The 24,307-nt window shown below is 45.9% G+C and overlaps 1 protein-coding gene across 8 annotated transcripts in view; it reads right to left on the minus strand.

The window, feature by feature from the left end:
* The window catches only part of Mgat5 (alpha-1,6-mannosylglycoprotein 6-beta-N-acetylglucosaminyltransferase), a 295,197-nt gene that overhangs the window by 75,831 nt on the left and 195,059 nt on the right, over positions 1–24,307 (minus strand). For all 8 annotated transcript variants that reach the window (XM_087906586.1, XM_087906583.1, XM_087906581.1 and 5 more), the window contains 2 exons: positions 18,766–18,899; positions 3,609–3,742 (listed from right to left, as the gene is read on the minus strand). In XM_087906586.1, the coding sequence (XP_087762712.1) occupies positions 3,609–3,742; positions 18,766–18,899 (268 nt within the window). The remainder of the gene's footprint in view (positions 1–3,608; positions 3,743–18,765; positions 18,900–24,307) is intronic.

The following is a 24,307-nucleotide window of genomic DNA, read 5'->3' on the forward strand; positions in this document are numbered from 1 at the left end:
CTGGGAATTTAAGCCTGAGCATCTACCACTGAGTTATCAATATCCCCCTTGATAACTAAAGGCTAAAGCCAGCTTGACACAAACCTAGATACAATTGGGAAGAAGGAATCTGATTTGTCTCCGTCTCATTTCCTGGTGGCCACATCTGTGAGACATTTTCCTAACTGCTATCATGCAGGAGGACCCTTCCCACTGTAGGGAAGTACCATCCCTAGGCAACTATACCTGCGCTGTAGGCGAAAGGACACTGAGCAAGCCAGAGAAGCAAACGAGCGGGTAAATGGCATTCCTCCATGGTCTCTGTTTCGGCTCTACCTTGGCTTCCCTCAGCGACAGACTACAACCTTTCCTCTTTCAGGTTGGTTTTGGCCAGTGTTTTATTACAGCAATAGAAACCAAATGAGAACGATGCATTTGTCATTTCACTGGAGCCTAGAAAAGCCGCCAGCTTGACGCCAGCCTTTGTGTATGGAGCTATTCCTTTAGAGAAAATTCAGAGCTGAATTTTGCTGAAATTCATCTCTCCAGGAATAAGTTACTCACCAGCATAATGAAGAACCTCAAATTGAGTTCTGGAGAAACAGTTCAGCAGGTAAAGTATTTCCCTTGGAAGCGTGAGGACCTGAGTCTGACCCCACAGAACCTACATAAAAAAAACTGGGCACAGTGGCATCCTTGTGAACACACCAGTAGTGGAGATGTGGAGAATGTCAGATTTCTGGGCTTGATGATCAGCCAGCCTAGTGGAACTGATGAGTTTCAGGGCAGAGAAAGACTCTTGCCTTAAAAACACAAGGTAGAGCTGGGCGGTGGTGGCCTTTAATCTCTGAGTTCAAGGCCAGTGTGGTTTACAGAAGGAGTTCCAGAACAATCAAGGCTACAGACAAACTCTATCTTGAATGCCCCCCCCCACAAAAAAAGAGAAAGAAAAGAAAAGAAAAGGGAAGGGAAGGGAAGGGAAGGGAAGGAAAGGAAAGGAAAGGGAAGGAAAAAAAAGAAAAGTCAAGTCAAGACCAAGACGAAATGCTTGAGGAATGACAGCCAAGGCTGGTTCCTGGCCTCCACACACACATGCCCATGCATTCCTTATGTACCCATGGACATAAAGAGAGAGACAGAGAGAAAAAGAAGTGGAAAGGCTAGCTAAATGCATCCTGAGAGAGACTGGGGTTTTCTGCGGACATACTTGAGTTCAGAGGTGAACAGAGAGCTCCAGCAAAGACCAGGCAGTAAATGCTGTTGCCTCTGTAGGTCAGCTGGTCTTTGCCACAATTACTCAACTCTACAATTTTAGTACAAAAGCATCCACAGACAAACAACAGGCATGGCTGCTCTCCAATAAAACGTTATTTACAAATACAGACAGTGGGCTGGATTCAGCACATGGGTTAGGGGGCACCAACTCCTGACACAGTTTAGAAATGGGCATCTACCTGTCTGCAGGCTGATCTGTATTTATCAGATGTGCACAGGTTTGGCCATTCTCACACTCAGAACCAGCTCTTGGCATGGCAATTCTTAACCGGCCTGGTAATGATATCAATGATAGCAACATTTAGCTACACTGTGAGATGTGCTAAACACTACTGAGGGGTCCTGTGAAGAAAACAAGCCAAGAGATGGGTGTGTGGTGCTCCTGTTGAATCCCTGAACCAGAAAGACTACGACAGAGGGATCTAAAGTTCCATGGCAGCCTGGGTAACACAAAGACTCTGTTTCAAAATACAAAACAAGGTTGATCATGGCGGCTCGCAGGAAGTACTTACCTCAACATCTGTAATCCCAGACAGTTGGGGGAGTCAAATGAGGCAGGAGGATTGCTAAGAGTTTGAGGCCATCCTAATCTATGTACTAATTATTACTTGACCAACTTAGGCTGTGTAGTGTCTAGTCAGAAAGCAGAGGTGAACAGGAAGCAGGGCAGGGCTACGAATCTGAACCCTCCAGGCCTCCTCTAGTGAACTACTTCCTCCAGGGAGGCACCACCTCCTAAAGGCTCCAAACTTTTCCAAAATAGTAGCAACAGCTCAGGATCAATACAACACATGAGCCCATGGGGACATTCACCTTACAACTTACACTGTCTGTACACACATAGGATGACAGTCATTTCCTGAAGTTCTGGGTTTGAACTGAGACCTGCCACATGATGTCACCGGTAGACTCCCCCCACCCCCAAATCTCCCAGCACCATGTAACAAGTATTTGGGATTTCAAATTTTTTAGTTAGGAATATTCAACTTGTGATAAGACATAAAGAATACTATTTTATGAGGGCAGAGGTCCTCAATCTTGGCATCACTGCCAATGTATGTCAGAACCATGCAGAGAACCTTCCTATGCACTATGGGATGCTTATAATATTCCTCACCTGCATCCACTGGATACTACTACTACCCAGACATGACAATCAGGATTGCCGGGAGACACTGCGGGATCACCCACTGGCGGTGGGAGGCAGTGACACTGTCCTTAGTTGAGAACCATTCTACTATATAGTACAGAGTCAGGCTGTCTACAATAAAAACCATCATCTGGAAATAAGTCGATGTCCACCATAGCCACTGGGACCCACAAGATGGCTTAGTCCACTAAGCCTGCCAACCCAAGTTTAATCTCCAGAACCTGGAACTCACATGGTAGAAGGAAAGAACTGACTCCTTCAGGTTGTCCTCTGATCTCCACATGCATGTATAAGCCATTCACACACACACACACACACACACACACACACACACACACACACACACACACAGAGAAATGAATACATGTAAAAAAAAAAAAAACAAACCCCTGCCATCCCCCTTGCTCCTTTGGTACAGTCAGCACTACAAACCTGAAGGGTCTGTACCTTTTATTTTCTGAACAGCAGATCAGAAAAGCAACTGGACCTAGTTGTGCACGTCCCTGATACCCTCAGGGGTCAGTTTCTAACTTCCACCATCGGGGGGACACAAGGTCACAGCTTGTGATTATTCCAAGAAGGGTTTTATTGGGCATTAAGGAAGAAATATGTTTGAAAAGTCCTGGGGATGTCTGTCCTTCAAAAGTCTTTCAAAATTACTATATTGGCTCCCTGAGGCTGATATATATATTTATATATATATAGGTTACTACCCATTAAACCTTCTATGTCATGGTCCACTTGGATTTTCTGAGGCAGGATCTCTCACTGAACCTGGAACACACCGATTCAGCTAGACCGGCTGACCAACGAGTCCTAGGGACCCTCTGTCTTGCATCCACCCAGCACTGCTGGAGTTGCAAGCATATGTTACCATGCTCTACTTTTTATGTGGCCCTCGGAAACTGAGTTCAGGTCCTCATGCACTCAACCCACCGAGCATCTCCCTGGTCCACTTTTCACATCTAACATGCAAAGAGGTAAAAGGGTAGGGTACTGATGCTCTAAGGAGGGACAAGCAACCCCAGGCTCAGCTAAGACGCCAGCCTGCGAGAGCGACTCAACACTTGCGCACTTCTGTTCATGTCTAGCGGACGACGCAAGCCCCGGGTGCTTGGCTTGATTACTCCCCGGATCAAAGCAAAATTAAATTACCTCACAAGCTTCCTTTCAGAGAGCTCGGCACGCTGGCGGGCTGACTCACCTTCCAGAAACTATCCACTTTGCCATATACCAGGGACTGGTTCTGCCTTTTGATCTCGTTAATGTGGTGGATGTCACTGGAGTTCAGGTGCTGCTCGACCACGAAGCCCAGGAAGCTGTTGTCTGGGGTGTGAGCTGATGTAGAGAGCAAAAGACAGGGCTGTGAACATTTTGCAGGCACAGACCAGCGGTTGCATTACAGACTCAACACAGGCCGTCTAAGCCACTGGTACTGCTTGTACTTAATCTGTTTATGCCTCACCCGGGAGCTCAGTCAGCTATGATTCCAGCTGGGTTTGCCATCTAGTTTGGGTAAATCAGAATCAAGCAGCATAATCCACAATTTCACCTCCTCTGTGGGGTTTTCTCTGATAAAAGATACACAGGGGCTGGGGCGATGGCTGAGTGGGGGGCAGCACGGTCTCGCCCGTGAGTCCCACATTCAGCCAGAGACTGTGGAGGGCTGCGGCTAAGCCTGGCAACTCAAGTTTGATCAGGCTGAGGCGGCTCAGGGAGGAAGGCACTGGCCACGCAAGCACGAATTCCTAAGCTCTATCATAGATGCATGCAGAGAAAAGGCTGGGGTGGGGGTGCACATCTACAATCCCAGCATTGACGGAGTCAGGTGGACCCCAGGGCCTCGATAGCCAGCCTGTCTAGCAGAAAAGGGTGAACTCAAGGTTCACTGAGAGACCTTGCCTCAAAACAGACAGACCGACAGGTAGACGGATAAATACTAAGATGGAAGTTAATGAAGAAGATATTAAACATCCACCTCTGACCTATACACACAAACCCAGTATGTACAGCCATGTACCATATACTACTGTATCATGGTCAAACATGGATTGTACCATGACAGTCATGGCTTGATGATATCCTAAGCCGCTTTGGCTTGGTAAGTACAAGCGAGGCTGCCTGCGCAACAGCCACACTACATTACAGCGCATGTTTTATTTTCAATTAATTAATTAGTTTTTAAATATATGAACGCTTTGTCTGTATGAACACCTGCATGTCAGAGGAGGGCATTAGATTCCATTATAGATGGCTGTGAGTAACCATGTAGTCGCTGGGAATTGAACTCAAGACTTCTGGAAGAGCTCTTATCCACTGAGTCGTCTCTCTAGCACCCCACGCACTGCACTTCTGAGAAATGGTCTCCTTAAACGACTGCAACCAACAGCCAGGCGTGATTGGCAGCAGGGGTGATATTGAAGAAGTGTGCAGACTGCAGGGAGGGTCTTTGAAGCATAAACATCTCTGAAAGCGAGCCCCTGCAAAGCCAGGATGTGTACAGGATAGACTATTCCAGGAGATAGAAAAAGGCTTTTCTTTTGGTCCTCCTACCTGTGGGTTCTACAACTTCTCAATATGACATACCAAGTGGAAAGCTATACCATAAAAGCTATGCTACCTTGTGACTATAGGTTTTGAAATGTGTGTGTGTGTGTGTGTTGTATGTATGTCTGCGTGTACAAGTGTGTGTGGAGGTCAGAAGGTACTTCAGGTGTCATCCCTCAGGTGTTATCTACTTTTTTTGTGACAGGATCCCTCATGTGGGCTTGGGGTTCACTTACTGGGTAGAATGGCTATCAGTGAGCCCTAGGGAGCTTCCTGCCTCTGCATCCCCAGTGCTGTGGTTACATGGGTGTGTCATGATGCCTGGCTTTTTATGTCAGTTCTGGTAATTGAACCCAGGTTCTCCTGTGGTTATCATCTTATCAACTGGAGCCATCTCGGCCCTCTGTGATTTTCAAGTATGAGCCACCAGGCGGGGGCGATCTGATCAGAAGACAATTCTCTCTTGATTAAATAGGACCCTCATCAACTCCACCTCCCATCTCATTCAGATAAACTTCTACTTGTCAGGAGGTGGCTCAGCGAAGGCTACACATGGCTGATATGAAATGAAGCAACCATTGTTTAGTCTGACCCAAATAAAACAGCTATAAATAACACACACAAAACAAATGCCCCCAGTAGTTGAGATTGGTCATTGGTACATCCAAGACACCACAGGTTCAGCCAAGTCCATTCCCCTTTGGGTGCTTAATGTCAGGGGAAGTCATCTTGTTACCTTTGCTCTGGGTTTCTAGGAGCCAAGGAAAGCTTTGCTGGATACAAAGTCAGTTCAGAAGTTCTGTGCTGGGAATGGGCACATACACACACGAAGCCAGAGTTCAGCTGTCTTGTTCATACAATTTCTACCCTATTATTTTTTAAACACTTATTTATGTGTTTAGGCATGTGCCCGCACGAGGCCAGAAGAGGGCGTTGGATCCCCAGAAATGGGGCTATAGGAGGTTGTGACTGGCCGGTTGTGGGCTGTGTTGGAAACAGCAGAGGAGTGAGCTCCTAACCACTGAGCCATCTCTTTAGCCCCTTCATCTTCAACAGTGTCTCTTAATGAACTGTGAGTTCTCTGCTTCGGTTAGGCTGGCCAGCCTAGGAGCTCCAGTCACCTGCCTGTCTCCACCTCCCCAGGACTGGGACTGTGAGTGCTGCCACACCCAGCGTGTTTATGTGGGTGCCCAGGGTGTACTTCACTACCTGCCTGAGCCACCTCCCAGCCTCTGGAGACCTTCCCGGCCATCGCAGGTGGCCTGCTAGGAACAGGACACCCCAGCTCTGTTGTCACCTTTCTGAGGGAGGATGGGGGGAAGAGAGGGTGCGGATGCAAAGGAGATGTGGAGATGCACAGGCTACACAAACACTAGCGTGTCTCCAGCCAGTCTCCAGCGCCTGTGCCTAACAGCGGTGACAGGAGGAGGGAGGAGAGAGCAGGGCTGACTGGGAGTTGTGCTTGGCCAAGCCAATCTGTTCTCTCATTTCTGTGTTTTTGAACCAGCGCCCAGAGGCAAGGGCCATGCCTACAGTTAGCTGAAGAGTAAATTACTGAATAAATTCTATGGCCAGCAAGAGACAAAGCACTGGCTGCCTGCTGCTGCTTTTCTTTTTCCTCCTCTTCCAGGGGCTCAGAGGGAGGGCTCTAGAACAGGAAAGAAGGAGGGACTGGGAGACAGCCTGTGTGTCATAGAAACACCCTTAAGGCAATCCTTTGTTATGCTAAAAGGGCAACATTGGGATCTGGGGCTCCAGACTTTAAGATGGCAGTTTTGAACTGCTATTTTCAGGAAACTGTTGTAGTGACTAACACTCTACTCTTGAGATGTTTGTTTCTGTGATTTCGTTTGTCTAAGCCCCCATATGGGCACTTACAAAAAAAAATGACTATCTAAAATATTTAGTGGATCTTATGATATGTCCTATTATCTAAAATGTAGCAAAAATAAGATTAAAAATTGCCAAAAGAAGAACAAAATACACGTGTGTAATTTATTTGTGTTAAAGTTTTTTTTTTTTTCAGCCTATAGCTTGAATGGTGAGACAAAGGGGAAGAAAAAAATGTATTCTTTTTCTTTGAGGCCGGGTCTCATGTAGCCCAGGCTGGCCTCAAACTCCCTATGTAGCCAAGGATGACCTTAAACTTCCACTCCTCATGTCTCCACTTCCCCATTGCTAGGATCCCAGGCAATCGCCACTAATGTGGGACTGGGGATGGACTCCAGAGAGTCCAGCCTGTCAGACAAGCATACCAACTGAGCCACGCCCCCACCCATTCTTCTCGTGCTGTGTGCTGTGATTGTACTTTGGTCCTAAATCAACTTTAAGGCTGTCTGAAAAGCACATTACATATGGAAGTTTCCCCTTGAAATTTTGTAGACACACAGCCAGAACACACGCCTGACCCTTCCATGTCTCTGGTCTAGGTAATACAACGCGTCACCAGACCCTGGGTGTCTTCAACATGAGGGCTAAGACCTCCCTTCCCATCAGTAGGTGATTCTAAGTAGCTTCGGTCCCCATGTGGCCAACTACAGAGCAGCTCTGTGCATCCAGACTTCTATGGAGAGAATCCCACCCTGAACCAAAGCATCCTTCACTTTGCTTATGAGGCTAGAGGCGTGCCTGATGATACCAAAGACGACCTTTCATCGTCTAGAGAAAAGGCTCAGTGGTTAAAAGCACTTGTTGCTCTTCCAGAAGACCCAAATTTGGTCCCTGTGTCTCCATGTCTGGCAGCTCACCTGAAACTCTAACTCCAAGGAGGACTGCATGCCTCTGGTCTCTGCCGGCACCTGTACGCTTCTCCCCCAAATCACACATGCACACACACATTTTTAAAAAATGACTTTTCATCTCGTTCTAATCTCAACCCAAAGTTTCTCCTTTGCGTTGCCTATGATGAAAACAGACATCAACCTTGGGCAGAGGGCATGAGGGTGAATGTTTGCATTTCAGGGTAAATCAATGAACTCCCACGACAAAGGAGACTCAGGGAATGCTGAACTTTCTCTAATCCGTCCATCCTGGAAGAGAAACAAGAGGGATGTCTACAGACACCAGCCTGATAGCTGAGCTCTCTTTACTTTCCGAGTCTTGTTCCAAGCCTGTGTGATGGCAGATACAGCCAACTAGAAGGGAGCTACAACCACCTGCGAGACCAGCCTCTGGGCAGGTCTGTGAGGGAGCTTCTAGACTGGGTAAGTTGAGGAGGGAAGACCCACCCTAAATGTGGATGGCACTGTTCCAGGGACTGGGGTTCCGGACTGAATAAAAAGGAGAAAGCGAGCTGAGCATCAGCGTTCAGCTCTCTCTGCTTCTTGATTGTGGCTGCCATGTGACCAGTCGCCTGACCCTCCTGCTGCCACGCCTTCCCTGCCTTGATGGGCTGTACCCCCTACACATGCACAACAGCACATGCGTGCACGTGCACAAATACACACACACATATAACACACACACACACACCATGCCTTCCCTGCCTTGATGGGCTGTACCCCCTACACACACACACTCACACGCACAACAGCACATGCGTGCACATGCACAAACACACACATATAATACACACACACTATGCCTTCCCTGCCTTGATGAACTGTACCCCCCCACACACACGCATACACACTTGTGCTGACTGTGAGCCCAAACAAACCCCTCCTCCCTTAAATTGCTTTTGTCAAGTATTTTGTCACAGAAACAAGAAAAACGATGCACGGAGAAAATGATAGCAACTCTTTCATTTTATCTCCACAACGGCTCCAACGGATGCCGAAGCAGGGAGACCTACGGCTGGGAGGAGCAGTCCTGGGGTTCAGAGCCAGAACCTCCTTTTACAATTCTACAGACAGCATCATGGTATAAATACTTCATTTTCTGTACCCTGTGAATAACGGCAGTAAACCATGCCTTCAGAGCAAAAGCATGTGCTACTATAGTCTAGAATGCACACAAAAAGCCAGAAGTACACGGATAAACCATATCACTGAAGTTCTGTCAGGCATATTTGTGGCACAACTTTTTTTGTTTTACTTGAGACGTGGTCTTATGTAGCCCAGGTTAGCCTTGAACTCACTATGTAGCTGAGGATGACCTTGAACTTCTGATGCCCCTGCCTCCACCTCCAGAGTGCTGGGATGGCAGGAGTCTACCACCATGCCCAGTTTATGTTGTACTGGGGGGACCCAGGGCTTCCTGCATGCTACTCAAGCACTCTGCCCATGGAGCTACATCCCAGCCCTCCTGTCTTTTTAAAATATGAATTCTTAGTAAATGAAACTGACTTTGCTTTCAATTGCACAAACCTCCAAGGCCTGCTTTTCTCTTGGCAAGTCTTTTAAACGTCTCTAAGAATTTTGAGTCATATGCACACTACCCATTCCCAAAGCCATAACCCCAGGAGCAAGCCTGGGCTGCCTCTTCAGCCCTCACAGACAGTTGTCACTAGGTACCAGGGGTGTGAACTTCTCAAGACTCACCAACCACCTCTCTCCTCTCTACCTTTAAGAGCTCAGGCCACATCGATATTTGCCAATAAACACATTTTTCTTTCCCCTAAATAGAAATGCTTTAATTGCTTTTCCTGTTATAACTGATACATGTCCTCAGGGTAAAATTCTTCTTTCTTTAATAACAGACAAAGATACAAAGAAGAAAGTTATTTATGAGCTTATCACATAAAAATACCCTCATCGGTGGGCTTCCTTCACTCTCTCATCCTATGGACACATTTTTAGCTTCAAACTAAAATGGATCCTGCTACATTTATTCTGGTTGTGTGTGTGTGTGTGTGGACACACATACTCATGTTTTATAACTATATATGCATATATGTGCAGGTAACCAAGCATGTGTGTATGTGTGTGTGTGTGCGCGCGTGCACGTGCGCATGTGTGTCTTTGTATATACACCAGAGGATGGATGCCCTTTGGCTATCATTTCTCAGGTTGCAGGTACACTTATAAAAAGATGTATTTATTATTTTCATGTACATGAGTGTTTGCCTCCACATATGCAGGCAGCACACGCATTTCTGGTGCCCTCTGAAGAAAGAAGAGGTTGTTAGATCCCCTAGGAGTTACAGGCAGTTGTGAGTCATCATATGGATGCTGAGAACTAAACCTGGTTCCTCTGCAAGAGCAGGAAGTGTTTTTAACTTTTGGGCCATCTCTCCAGCTCTCAATTTGTTTTCTGGGACAGAGTCTCTTAGAATTCACCAAGCGGGTTAGCCTCGCTGGCCAGCAAGCCCCAGGGCCCTCCAGCCTCTGCTTCCCCAGCCTGGGATTACAAATGCACACTACCTTGTGACCCCACCCCCAACCCGACAGAGTTCCTTGGTGTAGCCTTGGCTGTCCCAGAACTCACTCTATAAATCAGGCTGGCTTCAAACTCAGAGATTCACCTGCTTCTGCCTCCCGAGTGCTGGGGAATCAAAGGTGTGCGCCATCACACCAGGCTTTGTGTGTCATTTTAACACAGGCTCCAGGGACTGAACTCAGGCCTTTATGCTTATAATAAAGCAAGCACTTAACCAGCTCAGCCATCTTACCAGACTATAACCTGGATTTAAAAGCTGTACATAGCCAGTGGCTATATTTTTCAAATTTTACCAAAGCTGATGTTCTTAAATGGTTATGATGCTCAGTTTGTTGAGAGAAGAGGCTGGGCACTGACAAGGGAAGCAGCAATGTGCAGTGGAGCCGAAAGCAGAAATGTCTGAGCTGTCCACAGAGGCACACCTGAGTGCACCGCAAGTGTCAAAAAGCACTTTAGGAGGAGTGAACTTGAGAAGAGAGCCCCTCCCGATGGCTGAGCCTCGAGGTAGCTCTGACTTGCAGGTCCCTAAAGGAGCAAAAGCTTTTAAACTTAAAGACTAAAAAGGCCATTTGCATGGAAAATGGCCCCTCTGATTGTCCTTGGAGTAAAACTGTGCACTGAAGTGCCCATCTTCAGTGAGAACTGACAGGCTGGCAAGGAGAGAGAAGCAGCTTGCTGTCTTCCTACAGATTTCCTAATCCATGGGATCTTCTAAAACCTGGCAGGCCCTGTGCTCAACAGCAGAAGGCAAATACAGTCCTGATGCCCTGCCTGGCCCTCGATGACCATGGAGGGGTGGCTCTAGGTAGTCAATAGAGTAAGTTCTTTGTGATTTTTTTAAATCAATACCTCAAGTAAAATTTTATCCTTCTCAAAGATCTCTGATGCAGTTTGACAACTGACAGGTTTTATCAGTTTAAAAAGACAGCCTCACTAAACAAATTCCAGTACAACTTCTTACCATGTTCTAAATAAAGGGTGTTTTAAGATATACAAATGCAAGTTATTAATGTGTGTACCTGCAAGTTATAAAGGTCTGAGGGCAAGTGCAAGTTATCAAATTTCTCCTTCACACTGCCTTTCACAGTCTTAAAGATACTTTTCATTGTGTAAAAACATCTCTCACAGTCATTTTGACATAAATATGCTGCTGTTTATACAATGTATGTGTCTAAAACTTACGTTTTCGCAAACTCAAAAATTCTTGTGAGTTCAGGGAGTCGAATTGAAAGATTCGCCTTAACCAGGTCCGAGCAATTCCCTGGTCCTGAAAATTTTTTTCTTCCTAAACTTAACTTTGTCCTACTCTAGCAATACTTTGCCAGGTCCAAGAGACACCAGACAGTTCCACACCACAGATCCAGGATGGGAGTAAAGTGACCAGCTACCCCAGGGTGTGACCAGCACCCAGCTTTCTCAGACCCACCAAGAAAGACTTTGACACCCACAAACAAGCAGGAAGAAGTCTTGAGAATCTGCCATACCAATCCTCTCAACCTGCCATGCCTAATTCCATGCCTTTGTATTATAAGAGAAAGACAGGAATGTTGTAATCTGCTGGCCTGGCCTGTCACTTGGGTACCCTGTCCCTTTAAGAGAAAAGTCCTGCCTACTCCCAATCTGCCCCTTTCCCTATCTAGGCAAGTGGATCTCCTGCCTCCTCTCCAGATACAACAACTGTGGTGGTGGAGCCAAACTCGGGGAAGAATGTTCCAGAAAATGTAACAGCTGCTGCAAAGGTCCTGGGGTAGAAGTGTGTCTGACATAGTTGGGGGGGGGGGGGAAACATGAGGGAGGCCAGAGGGAAGTAAGGCAGAATCTCAGCAGGAAGTGAATGAAGTCTGCACTGTGGCCGGAGGCGTCTAGGATACTGGACTGGTTCGCATCTAAGCCACCGCAGTGACTGAATAAACAAATGATAAATCGCATGTCTGATTTCATTTAGGAACAAGGAAGGGCTTTGAGGCAGGGGTTGGCAACAACAGAGTTGAGAAGTGACTTCACAGGCTCTCGAGATGTGCGTAGGCTAGGAAGATCAGACCTGAGCTGAAGCTTGCCTGAAGAAGGGTGGGGGCAGTCTCAGCTTTGCTGTTATTGCTACCTTAAGTCATATTCTCCAGAGAAACATGGGGATTCAATTAGATAAAATGATCTTTCTACCCTGGCCAACATCTTCACAGGAACCAGATGAAACCGTGAATGACGGTGTGATGAGCTAATTAGAGCCATCCAAACAAGGAACGAGAAAAAGCTCAAGTCATCAAGTCTGGGATGCTCTCTTTCTTTCTTAGATGGCTCCATCAAATACCTTCTTTATTTCACTCTGTGTGGGTGACTTTTTACATTGTTTACAGAGGTATAACACACCTTGCTTGAGACTGAGAAGTAAGAAAAGAGACTGCCTTCAGGAGTTTATAGCAAGTGAATTCATAATAGACAAAAGACTGGCTAACACCGAAACAAGGCCTAGATGGAGAACGAATCCAGACACCTAGAGATGAGGACAGTCTAAGAGAGAACAAAACAACCCCCAAAACACAGAGCACAAAATGGATATTTAAATAGATTCTTGACTAGTACTGGAATACTAGTATGGATAATGTTGAAGCTTGAGAAGAAATGTGATTGATGAAGTAGAGAAAAGTTATGAGTGGGACTGAGAAGATGGCTTAGCAGATAAAGAACATAAACATGAGGAGAGATTCCAGAACCCTCTGCAAACAGAAGTGGAGAGATCCTGCCTCAGTGAGCAAGGGAGAGAGCATCTGAAGAAGACTCCTGATTTGGGGCTAGCCAGGCTGCGGTGCACGCCTTCAATCCCAGCACTCGGGAGGCAGAGGCAGGCAGATCTCTGAGTTCAAGCCCAGCCTGGTCTACAGAGTGAGTTCCAGGACAACCAGGGTTAGAAATCCTGTGTTGAAAAAACAAACAAACAAACAAAAAAAACTGGGGCTGGAGAGATGACTCAGTGGTTAAGAGCACTGGCTGCTGTTCCAGAAGACCTGGCTTCAATTCCCAGCACCCACATGGCAGCTCACAACTGTTCCAGGGGATCTGACACCCTCACGCAGACATACATGTGGGCAAAACACCAATGTACATAAAATACAAATAAATAAATTAAAACAAAAAACAAATAAAAGACATCTTGGGCCTCCACATGCGTGTGTGTACATGTGTTTGTCCACCCACAATATATATGGGCACCCACACATGTGAACAAAATCACACACAGGCAAAATAAAAAATAACGAAATACAAAATTTTAGTATAAATAACTAAAAATACAAAACATAAAAATATACACAGGAAAAATACGGCGATAATTTCAGTGCTGGTTCTGTTGCTGTGGTCAAGCATCCTGAGCAAAAGCAGCACGGGGAGGAAAGGGTTTACTGGCTCTGCACTGCCAGGTCACAGCCCATCACTTTGGGGATGGAAGCAACTAACTCCATCCCATCCGCTCAAGGCAGAATCCTGGTGTTGCTAGTTTTCTCTACTCCTAAACTGTCCGGGACCCGGCCTAGGAAATGGCTCTAACCTGGGGAGGTGAGGGGTGGCCACTGAGCCCAAGGCTGGGAATATTTCACTACAAAGTCAGGATGTGAGCCCACACCCCAGGCTCTGCGGGGAAGAACAGCTGGTTCTGGAGACAGCAGGAAGGCTTTAGAGTCTAGCTTGGAAACCAACAAGTAGGAAGACAGGCATCTGAGGGGAAATCTGTGGACAGGAGGAAGGACGCACTCATCAGCTTCTTTGAACAAGCTATCACCTAGGGCTGGAGAAAGAGCCAAGTGAGGAGAACACTTGTTGGAAAAGCACAGGAACCTGAGTTCAATTCCCAGCATCCATCGGGTGGGAGAAGAGGCCAGGTGTGGTTGCACACCCTTGTAATTCCAGAACTGGGGAGGCGGAGACAGGTGGGTCCCTGGGGCTTGTTGGCCAGCCAGTGTAGCCAAACTAGTGAGTACCAAAAGTTAAAAAAAAAAGAAATGATTGAGAAAGACATCCCACGTCACGTCCTGGCCTCTACATATGCAGGCACGCTGTCACAGACACACACATCCACACAGACACCACCCATAGATTCAACCCAGGAGCCTCAGTGTTTTCCAGTCAGGCCACCTGTTCACCCCGGCAATCACTTCAGGGAACCAGGCATAGGACGTAACTGTAGACCCCCAAATGCCCAGCTACAAGCAGACTACACAAGGACGTAATCCCACAGGGCAAGCCTGCAATTTGGAGCAGAACAAGGAACCGTGAGGTTTTTAGACGTGTAGAAACTTCACCATCTGAATAAGCTAGGTTAGGTATAGCAGAATTTGTCAATAAGCGGTGTGCCCTGAATATTCAATAAGTAAGTAAAGACTCTGCTGGCCTGGCCTACTTCGTTTCATATCTCCTAAAGACAGCGTTCCCACACGTACGTGTCTCTCCTCCCAAGCTGGACTCTCTGTATTGCATTCATACCCAAACACTGCATCTCCCAAGACAGTTGGCCTTAAAGTCTTGATTCTATGTCTCCAAGTTTAATTCTACTTCTGCGGTCTCTTTTTTTGTTGTTGCTGTTGTGGTCAGCTGTATAAAACAATCTCAGTGCACAAGAGCCTTGGTACATTCTCAACATTGGTGCATATTTATGTTACTAAATACTGTTTAAATGAGGCATTAATAAATTTGTCACATTAAAACTGACCAAAATGGGATGGTGTAGGATTTAGCTCAGAGGTAGAGTGCTTGCCTAGCAAGCACATGACCCTGGGTTTGGTCCTTGGTTCTAGGAAAAAATACAAAAAAATTAAAAGGGAGGAATGGGGCTAGAGCTCTGTGGGTGGAATACTGGCCTCATCTGCATGAAGCCTTGAGTTTCATCCCCTGCACTGTATGAACTGGGGGTGGTGGCTCATGCCTGGAACACCTGGAGCCCTAAGGTGGAAATGGGGGATCAGGAGTTCAAGGTCATCCTTGGCTACACAGTGAGTTCAAGGCTAGCCTGGAATACATGGGGCTGTTTTTAAAAAATTAAAAAAAAAAAAAACCACATCTTGACCCTTTTCTTCTTGTTCAAAGAATCGCCATAGATCGCCAGAACAGACACAGGTACCCAGCACTCTGGTCTTGTCACATGGGGAGGGAGGGAAGCTCTTGACAAGGGTATTGAAGGTCACCAAAGGCACGGTCTGTTGTCTATTGTGAAGTCCCCAGCCTCAGCTTGTCTCGACATGATGAATGTCTCATAAGGCCTCATTTCCCAACTTCCTTCCATATTTCTTGTGCTGAAGAGAGCGCTGGCTGAGGAGAGTTCTCCATCACCTTCTACCTGACCTGTGTTAGCAGTGGCTGATGTTCGCGGGACCTGCAATCTTATCAGGGGTTTGAAGATGCTCACTCCCTGATCCATCATTCTGCCTGCATCTGCAGCTCTGCTTTCCCTATTATCAACAGTTTCTTATCATCAACCATTTGATTATCTTCGAATATAATTTGCGCTAGTAAGGCAGGAAGATCAAAGCCGGGCTCTTCCCCCTTCATTATTCAGAGGAACGAGTTGGTATCCTAGCAACTTGCAAAGGTGACCCACTACATCTTCCTGTTTGGCATATCATCATATCTGGGCTCATCAACTGCCTCTTTTTTTAAAGGCAGGGTCTGATGTATCTCATGCTAGCCTTGAGCTTCCTGTGCAGCCGAATGATTCTGACCAGGTCATCCTTATGCTCACACCTCCTGAGGGCAGGGATTACAGGTGTGCACCACCATGCCCAGCTTATGTGGTACACGGGATGGAAGTCAGAGAACTGTGCGTGCGAGCCAAGCATCCACTGACTAAGCTGCACCCCCAGCCCTACTGACTACCTTTCATTTGTTTGGTTTTAATTCATTGCCGCCTGTTTGGGGATCTTATTAACTCCTATTCCCACCCCTACCCCCCGTCCTTCCTGTCTCCCTCACCTTCTCTACCTCACATCTGCAATCTGACTTATCCTAGGAGGAGGATCTGTTGAATGGAAAAAAGATGGTTTGAAAGGCTTGTATACTCATGACCCCCATCAGGCCGGCTGAACTTTTTTCAAAGTACAGAATTGAAACATTTAATTTGTGTGTGGTGGGCTGTGTGGTATATGTGTGGCGGTGGTTTTGTATATGTGTGTGTGTGTGTGTGTGTGTGTGTGTGTGTGTGTGTATGGAAGTCAGGAGAGGACATGCAATGCCTCTCCTCAGGTACCATCCACCTTGTTTTCTGGAGACAGGGTGTCTTCACTGACCTGAAGCTGAGGTAGCTAATCTGGCTGGCCAGCAAGCCCCAAGGATGCACTTTTCTCTGCCTCCCGAGCACTGGGATTACAGCCCTTTGCCAACATGCCCAGCTTTTTACTTGTGTTATGGGGATCAAACTCCAGTCCTCAGATTTGTATGGCAAATATTTTACCAACAGAGTCATCTCCCAGCCCAGTGTTTCCTTTGTATGCATTCACTAATATCCTTTCCAAACTGAAGCTCACCTAGGTCTTCACATCAATGCTGTAAATATGCCTTTCTTGTGTACAGATATCTTGGCTCCTCCACGTTCCTCTAACCGTCTCAAATAACCATGTAAACATTTCCTGCTACACTGTTTGCTTCCAGTGTCGTGGGTGGTTGATAATGTTTTGCTCTGTGGGTTCTTTTCTTAAAAGGCATTCAACCGTGTCAACTTTCCCTCTGCTTTCTGCTGAATCCAGGAACCGTATCCCTCTCCCAGGTGAAGAGAAAGCACTTTCTGTGTCTGGCTCTCATTACATTTTAAACAGAGAACGTCTTTCACTGGAAGGGACTTCTACTTCTGAAAGCCTCCACTGGCCGAACTGAAGCAGGCTTGCAGGGTGCTGAATCCCAGTCTTCTACAGGAGAGCACAGCATCTCCTCCCCAGGGAGGGACACAAGCTCCTGCTGGCATGACTGTGCCATGAGCGTACACGAAAGCACAAGTTTACCTCTTGTCCTAACACAGGTCACAGCTCAGTTTGTTGGCCGGCAGTTCTTCTCAGGCCAACAACAATCTTCTCAGGGCAGATTCCAATCGTGCCCTGCCATGCTGACAGCCATCTGTTACCTGGTGTGCCAAATATTAGTTTGTTCCCTGAACTGTGCCCCTGGGACAGGTGGCAATAACAGGACGATATAACTCCAATAATAATAATGTCTATCATACACACAGCATGCTCTCACCAAACCCTCTGGGCTCAAAGAACATTTGAACAGGTAATTCTCCCTCCCCCCTCTCTCTTTCTCTCTTTCTCTCTCTCTCTCTCTGCATGTGTGTGTGAGCATGAATGCGTATTTGTGTCTCTCTGTTTGTGGTGTGTGTGTGCATGCGCGCACACACACATGCATACATGTAGAGGTCAGGGGACAATCTCTGACATCATTCCTCAGGCACCCTGCACTTTTGTTTTTTGAGACCCAGTAAGCAAGGATGACGCCCAATGTTCTTCCAGGTTCATCTATCTCCTCTTCCCCCACTCTGGGATTACAAGTGCACATCTGGTTTTCCCCATGGACCCTAGGGATCCAACTCAGGTCTTCATGAGCACTCTAGCAACTGAGCTATCTTCTCAGTCCATAACATGGCTTGAGTTTTAAAACTGCTACTTCACTATTTCTAATCCTGTTTTTCCCAGACATGATGCCCAAGGGTTATTTATTAGTCTAATGCGTTCACTGAAACATCTGGGGACCAAGCAAGGGATCATCTCTGGGCAATTATGTGTATATGTGTATGTATGTATGTATGCATGCATGTATGCTGTCCATGTGGAGGTAAGAGGTTTATGTGAGGTCTCTCCTTGAGTTGTTCTCTACGTCCCATACTGAGGCAGTCTCTCTGATATGTCTACTCCAAAGCTCAGTGACTTGGTTACGGTAGCTAGCTGGCTTGCTCTGGGAACCCCGTCTCCACTCACCAAGGGCTGGGAGTCGAGGCAAGCCACCACTCTTAGCTGGCATTTACAGATGCTCTGGAGGTCAGAACTCTGGTCCTCAAGCTTACACGGCAAGGGCTTTACCCACGGAGCCATCTCCTCAGTTTTGAGATTATTTTTCCTTTTAAAGGTCTCATGCTCAAATAATGAAGATTGAACTAGGGGGCTGCCATGGCAGGCTTCACTCCTCTTAAGAATGCAGCAGCCCCTTAGCAGCATGGGTATGGTGCTGGGACATGCTCAGTGCCTGCTCATTTGGAGGTGCTCTGCAGGCTTCTCCCACGTGGCTTCTACGGGTCATTTGTATTGCACATTCCTCTCTAGGACATTTCTAAGGCTCTTTGCACAGTGCTCAGGTGTGCTTTCAATGCCAATTACAGAAAAGAAAGATCCAATTATTCCCAAGAAAAAAGTCCAACTTTTTCAGCTAAGGGGCCTACGAATCACGACCCCAGATGGATGGCTGCCTAGTTAACCTTCGTAGCTGTTTTCAGTCGCTTCCTGAAAGACAGAGACCACACAAATACTCACGGAACATGGTGTAAAACTGCTGCGGGTTCAGATTCCATTTTCCCCAGGGGGTCTTGTGGCCTTTCGACTGGGCATAGCTTGCATGGTTGAACTCAGGTTCCGTCCCAAAGGAATCGAGCACCCGGAGCATGCACCTGCAAGGAAAGCGCCGTGTGTCAAACTATAACCTTGATGCCAGCGCCAGCTGCTACCACTCAAGAGAGGAGAGCAGCTGGACCAACACCTCAAAGTAAAACTGCCACTGCAAAGGGGTTTAGGCCTTATCTTCTCACTTGTTCATTTTGCAAAGAAGGCCTCAGCTACCCCAGCGGATAGAACTGGCTAACCACGGAGAGCGGCTCAAGTACCAGTGAAACAAACATCCACGAATGCTGCAAGGGGCCTGCAGGATTCACTGCGGTGGACTTAGCACCCAGGTAGGACTGGGCACACAGAAGGTACCTAATCAATGTGATGAAAGAAAGCAAGCACCATTATCTCTACAGTCCTTGTTCTGCTCAGAACATAGGGCAGGCTTCAGGGCTCCCAGCCTCTGTCAGACTTTACATCAATTAGCTAAATCGGTTGGCTTTAGGTGATGCTAATGATACAGCTACAGGTATCTGATTCATACCAGACACAGCTACAGGTATCTGCTTCATACTGGAAAGGTACTCTTTACATCAGTAAGCTGACGATATTTGAAGGCAGGGTTCTGGGGTTAACTAGGGATAGATGTAGGCCCATGACGCCAATAGTGGCTTTGAAAGAAGATGACCAGAGACCCAAGACAGAGCTTTGGGCAGTAGGATACGGTCCTCACTGGATTGGATGGGGGCCATTCCATCTTGGACATTTTAGCTTCCAACAATGAGAAATAAATTCCGTTTCACAATAAACAAGTCTGGCTCCAGTATTATGTTGTGGTAACACAAAACAGACTTCACTCTCATTTACGAGGCAGCGGTAGCTTTTACGTATCCAACTATAATATAATAGGACTTGATTGCTAGACCAACAAAGAGCTGATGCAGTACAATGGAGTCCCGTTGGTCTGCTCCACTGAGCAAACCTGCTCCACCAACTGCCTTAATGAAGCTGTGAGCTAAGAATTGGTTTTTAGAGTCTTTTGTGTACCTGGGTTTGTGTTTGTATATGAGCACAAGTGCACAGGAGAGAACAAATGTGTGTGTGTGCAGGTCAGAGGTCAGCTTTGGACTGCCATTACCCAGTCACCATCTACCTTGGCTTCTTTTGAGATAAGATCTCTTGTTGACCTGGAATTTGCCACACAGGCTAAGCTGTCCAGTAGGGAGCCCTAGGGATCTCCCTGTGTCTAATCTCCCAGCAATGGTATTACAAGTGGGTACTGCCATACCCAGTTTTGTCACGTGGGCTCTGGGGCAGAACCCAGGTCCTATAACATAACACAACAGAACACTTGACTGACCGAGCTCTTTCCCCATATAGCTTCACGGTCTCAATGTAAAAAAAAAAAAACACAACAGAGGAAAATTTCTTGAAGTTTACATTCCTACAATGGAAAATCAAGTTTTATTGGAACCTGGCCACACTAGTATTGATACCCTCTGTCTGCAACTTGGTGACCGTCTTCAAGCCATGATGACACAGTGGAGAAGCTGCAGCGGAAACTATACATGGTTGCAAACTATTCACAAGCTGGCCTTTTAGACAAAGGAAGCATAGAGGATAACTGGGAGAAAGGAATTAGAGAACCGGCATTATTGATCCGGGCTGCACTGATTTAACTGATGATTTTCAAACCATGTAAATGCAGCTCGGGGCGCTGGTCAATGGGATGGTTCTGTTTGCTCTTGTCCTCTATCAGGACACTTCTGAGCAATTCATTAGGCCAACACACACCAAACTGAATGAAAATTAAAGCCCACACTTAGGACAGATGGTGGCAACACTTTTAAGGACCCTTTCTTCCTTTTCTTATTACCAGGAAGCTATTCTAAATATTCCTAAACTTTCACACTGATGTAAGATTCTGAAAACAAAATAAAACCATTGAAATCCAAATACCAGATCACATTCTCCAGGAAATACAACTGTCAACTGAGGTTTCTAGACGAGACAAAGACAAAATGGAGGAAGGCCGCGGCCAAAGAGCGCACTGTGAGCTGATCTGGGACAATGTCCTCACCTGGACTCTTAGGTGGCTTTCTTGCAGCTACTCCCAGTACACTGACAGGTCTCTCTCTTTCAGGGATGTGCATGTTCAAGTGTGTGCATGTATGCATGTGTGTGCATGTTTACAAGTGTGTGTGTATATGTACATGTAGGGATGGGGAGGCCAGAAGTCAAACTCTAGTGTCATTCCTCAGAAGCCACATACTTGGCGGGCAGAGGCAGGAGGGCTTCTTGTTCAAGGTCCTCCTGGGCTCCATCTTGGAACTACCTTATTCCTGTGCTGTCAATATTTATGCCACTGCTTGGATACCTTCTGTGTATCTGAAACATCAGGACCCTTCTAACAATTTAAACATGTATTTGCCCCAGTGCCCAAGGCAGCTGGCCTTCCTCTACCAGAGACCTCACAGAATGTCAAATGACATTAGAACACTGTTGTTGCCCGAGGCTACACTACAGAGCTGGGAGTCTGGTGTAAAAGCTGGAATGCTATGAACCATTTATATCTCACATTCTTGCATGTCTTCAACACTCAGCAAAGGATTCCTATGGAGCAGAAGCATTGTAAGTTCTGTAGAACATGCTAGAATACCAGTATCAGGATATCAGCATATCAGAAGCAAGTGTTTAATCGAATTTCCTAGGCTCTTCTGCAAAGAAAGAATTTATACGTATTCTTCCAAGGTCAACAGACCTAACGGGTTTGTTGTTCACTGGAAGGTCTGATGACACCACACTATGGAATGTAGTTCCCCTTACCTGCCATCAAGTAAGATGACCACAGTTTGACAGCTTCTTTTGTGTGCATGTGTGTATTGCACATGCGTGTGCATGTTCCTACAGATGAGTACCTGTGTAGCTGTACACAGATGTGTATGGGTTGTGTGTATACCTGTATATAATGTGTCTGTATGTACATAGACCAGAGGTTCCTTGGTAGCTCTCCATCTTATTTTCTGAGACTGGGTCTCTCACTGAGTTTAGAACTCACTGAGTTGGCTGTAGTATTTAGCCAAGAGCTCCCGGAGCCTCCTGTCTCCACTTCCCCATGGTGGGACTGCAAATGTGCACCACTATACAGGCCTTCTCTGTAGATGCAAGGATCCAAACTCGGGTCCTCATGTTGCAGGGCCAGTGCTTTGCCAGCTGAGCCATCACATTGGTATCCCGCTATCCTTTTGATTTTTGGGATATGGTTTCATGTCATCTACGCTGTCCCCAAACATCTAAGTGCTCAAGGAAAACCAAGCTTCTAATCCTTCTATCTCTATCTCCTGAGTGCTGGGATTACAGAGAGGCACTGCCATACCTGGTTTTTAGGATCCTGGGGATTAAACTCAAGGCTTCATTTTCAACAGGCAAGTGGCATACAAATGGAACTCTAACCCTAGACATAACTTTTCATATTTAAAGGGAAAGAAATAGGCAAGAAAATTCTAAAAAGTCATGTGATGAAACTGTAGCTTTGTCACAAAACAAAGACCAAGGGCTAAAGCTCCAAGAGACCCCTGCTGCTTCCTGCTAATTCAGACCTTTACTAAAGAAGGAAAACACTATGCACACCCATAAACCCCAGAGATGGAGCATTTTCACACAGTGAGCATCAAATATCAATCAACAGTGACCATTTTAATAACGACATGGCCTTTCTTAATTGATCCAAACACCACCACTGAGAATATTTTTCCATCTAAAGAGCACTTCTTAATAACAAGGATATGAGAGTCTACGGAGGTCTGGATAACCCAGTTTTCTCTGCATGTTTTCCAGATATCTACCATTCATAAAAATGACAGAAAGAAACAACCCTGACTTTCTTCCCTTAACACTAGCACTAAAAAAAAACCGTGTTTATAATATGGTTTATTAACCAAGAAGAAAAATTTGTTATTTCTATACAACTGAAAAAAAAAAGAAAAAAAACCAAACCAATAATAGACAAAATATGGTATCAAAGACAGGGTGGAATGCTGGAGCCAACGAGATGGGTGGTACAGACTGTGCAGTGCCTGCTTCACACTTTAAAACCCAGTGCTGGGTAAATGAAGGCAAGTGGATCTCTCGGGCTCACTGGCCAGTCAGCCTAGACAAGAAGCCTGCTCCAGGGCATTGAAAGACTATCTCAAAAACAGGTGGAGAGTGTGATGTGGGATGTCCTTCTGTATATGTGTTGCTTTTATTGGTTAATAAATAATAATAAAGCTGCTTTGGCCTATGGCGGGGCAGAATACAGCCAGGCTGGAAGAGGGGTGTGTGTGTGTGTGTGTACATGTGTGTACACACACACATACATACAGGGGGGGAGAGAGAGAGAGAGAGAGAGAGAGAGTAGTAGGCAGAGTCAGGGCATTACCATGTAACCACCAAAGGAGTAACATGCCATCACTGATAAGCCACAGCTTCATGGTGATACACAGACTAGGAAATGGGTTAATTTAAGACATAAGAGCTAGCTAGGAATATGCTAGAGTCATTGGCCAAGAAGTGTTGTAATTAATATAGTTTCAGTGTGATTATTTGGGTGTGGGCAGCCAGGAATAAAAAAGCAGCTTCCGCCTACAACAGTGTTTTTGAAGAATGACATCAAAGGTTGTTCTCTGCCCTCCATATGCATGCACACCTATACACATCTATACATGTACATGTACATGCATATACATATGATCAAAAGAAAAAAACTAACGAAAGGACAAAGCATTATCCTGGTCCAAACTTTCTTAAAAGTAAAAAGAATGGTACTTTCCCAAAGAAATTAAAATAATGCAGACTGTAAGAACAACATTCTCAACACAGTCAATACAATCATCACAGTCGATCAACATAGTCAGCACAGTCAACATCATCAACATAGCAGTCATTCCAAATAATCAACACAAGGAACAGTCAGCAGAGTCAGCCAGCCAGCAACAGTCAACAGTCATTCAACGATCATTCAACATAACCAGCCGCCAGCACAGTCAACAAAGTCGGCATAGTCTACACAGTCTACACAGCAAGCAGAAGTCATCCAAGAACAGCCAGCACAGTCAGCCACCATAGTCAACAGTTATTTAACATAGATAACATAGTCAACAGTCATTGAAGTCAGCCAATGTAGTCAACACAGTTACACAGCCATTCAACACAGTAACATAGTCAACATAGAACACTTGGGCTCTTAATACAGTGTCTCCACCATCAGCCTCTTTGCTATAAATATTTCATCACCCAAAGAGAAAATCATTGCTGTTGGAGGTAATGACTGAAAGAAAATATTATAAATAATGGATATTACTACGCCTTGAATTTTTTAGAAAATTCTTTGCATTTTTACTTCTCATTTTTATCTAATTCATAAAGGACTTCCAGTCTGAAATAATCTTGGGAGTTTAAAGTTAAAAATACTGAATGTAACTAACAAGAAGAT

The sequence above is a fragment of the Myodes glareolus genome, chromosome 5 (assembly GCF_982192425.1).
Source record: "Myodes glareolus chromosome 5, mMyoGla1.1, whole genome shotgun sequence".
Taxonomy (NCBI): Eukaryota; Metazoa; Chordata; class Mammalia; order Rodentia; family Cricetidae; genus Myodes; species Myodes glareolus.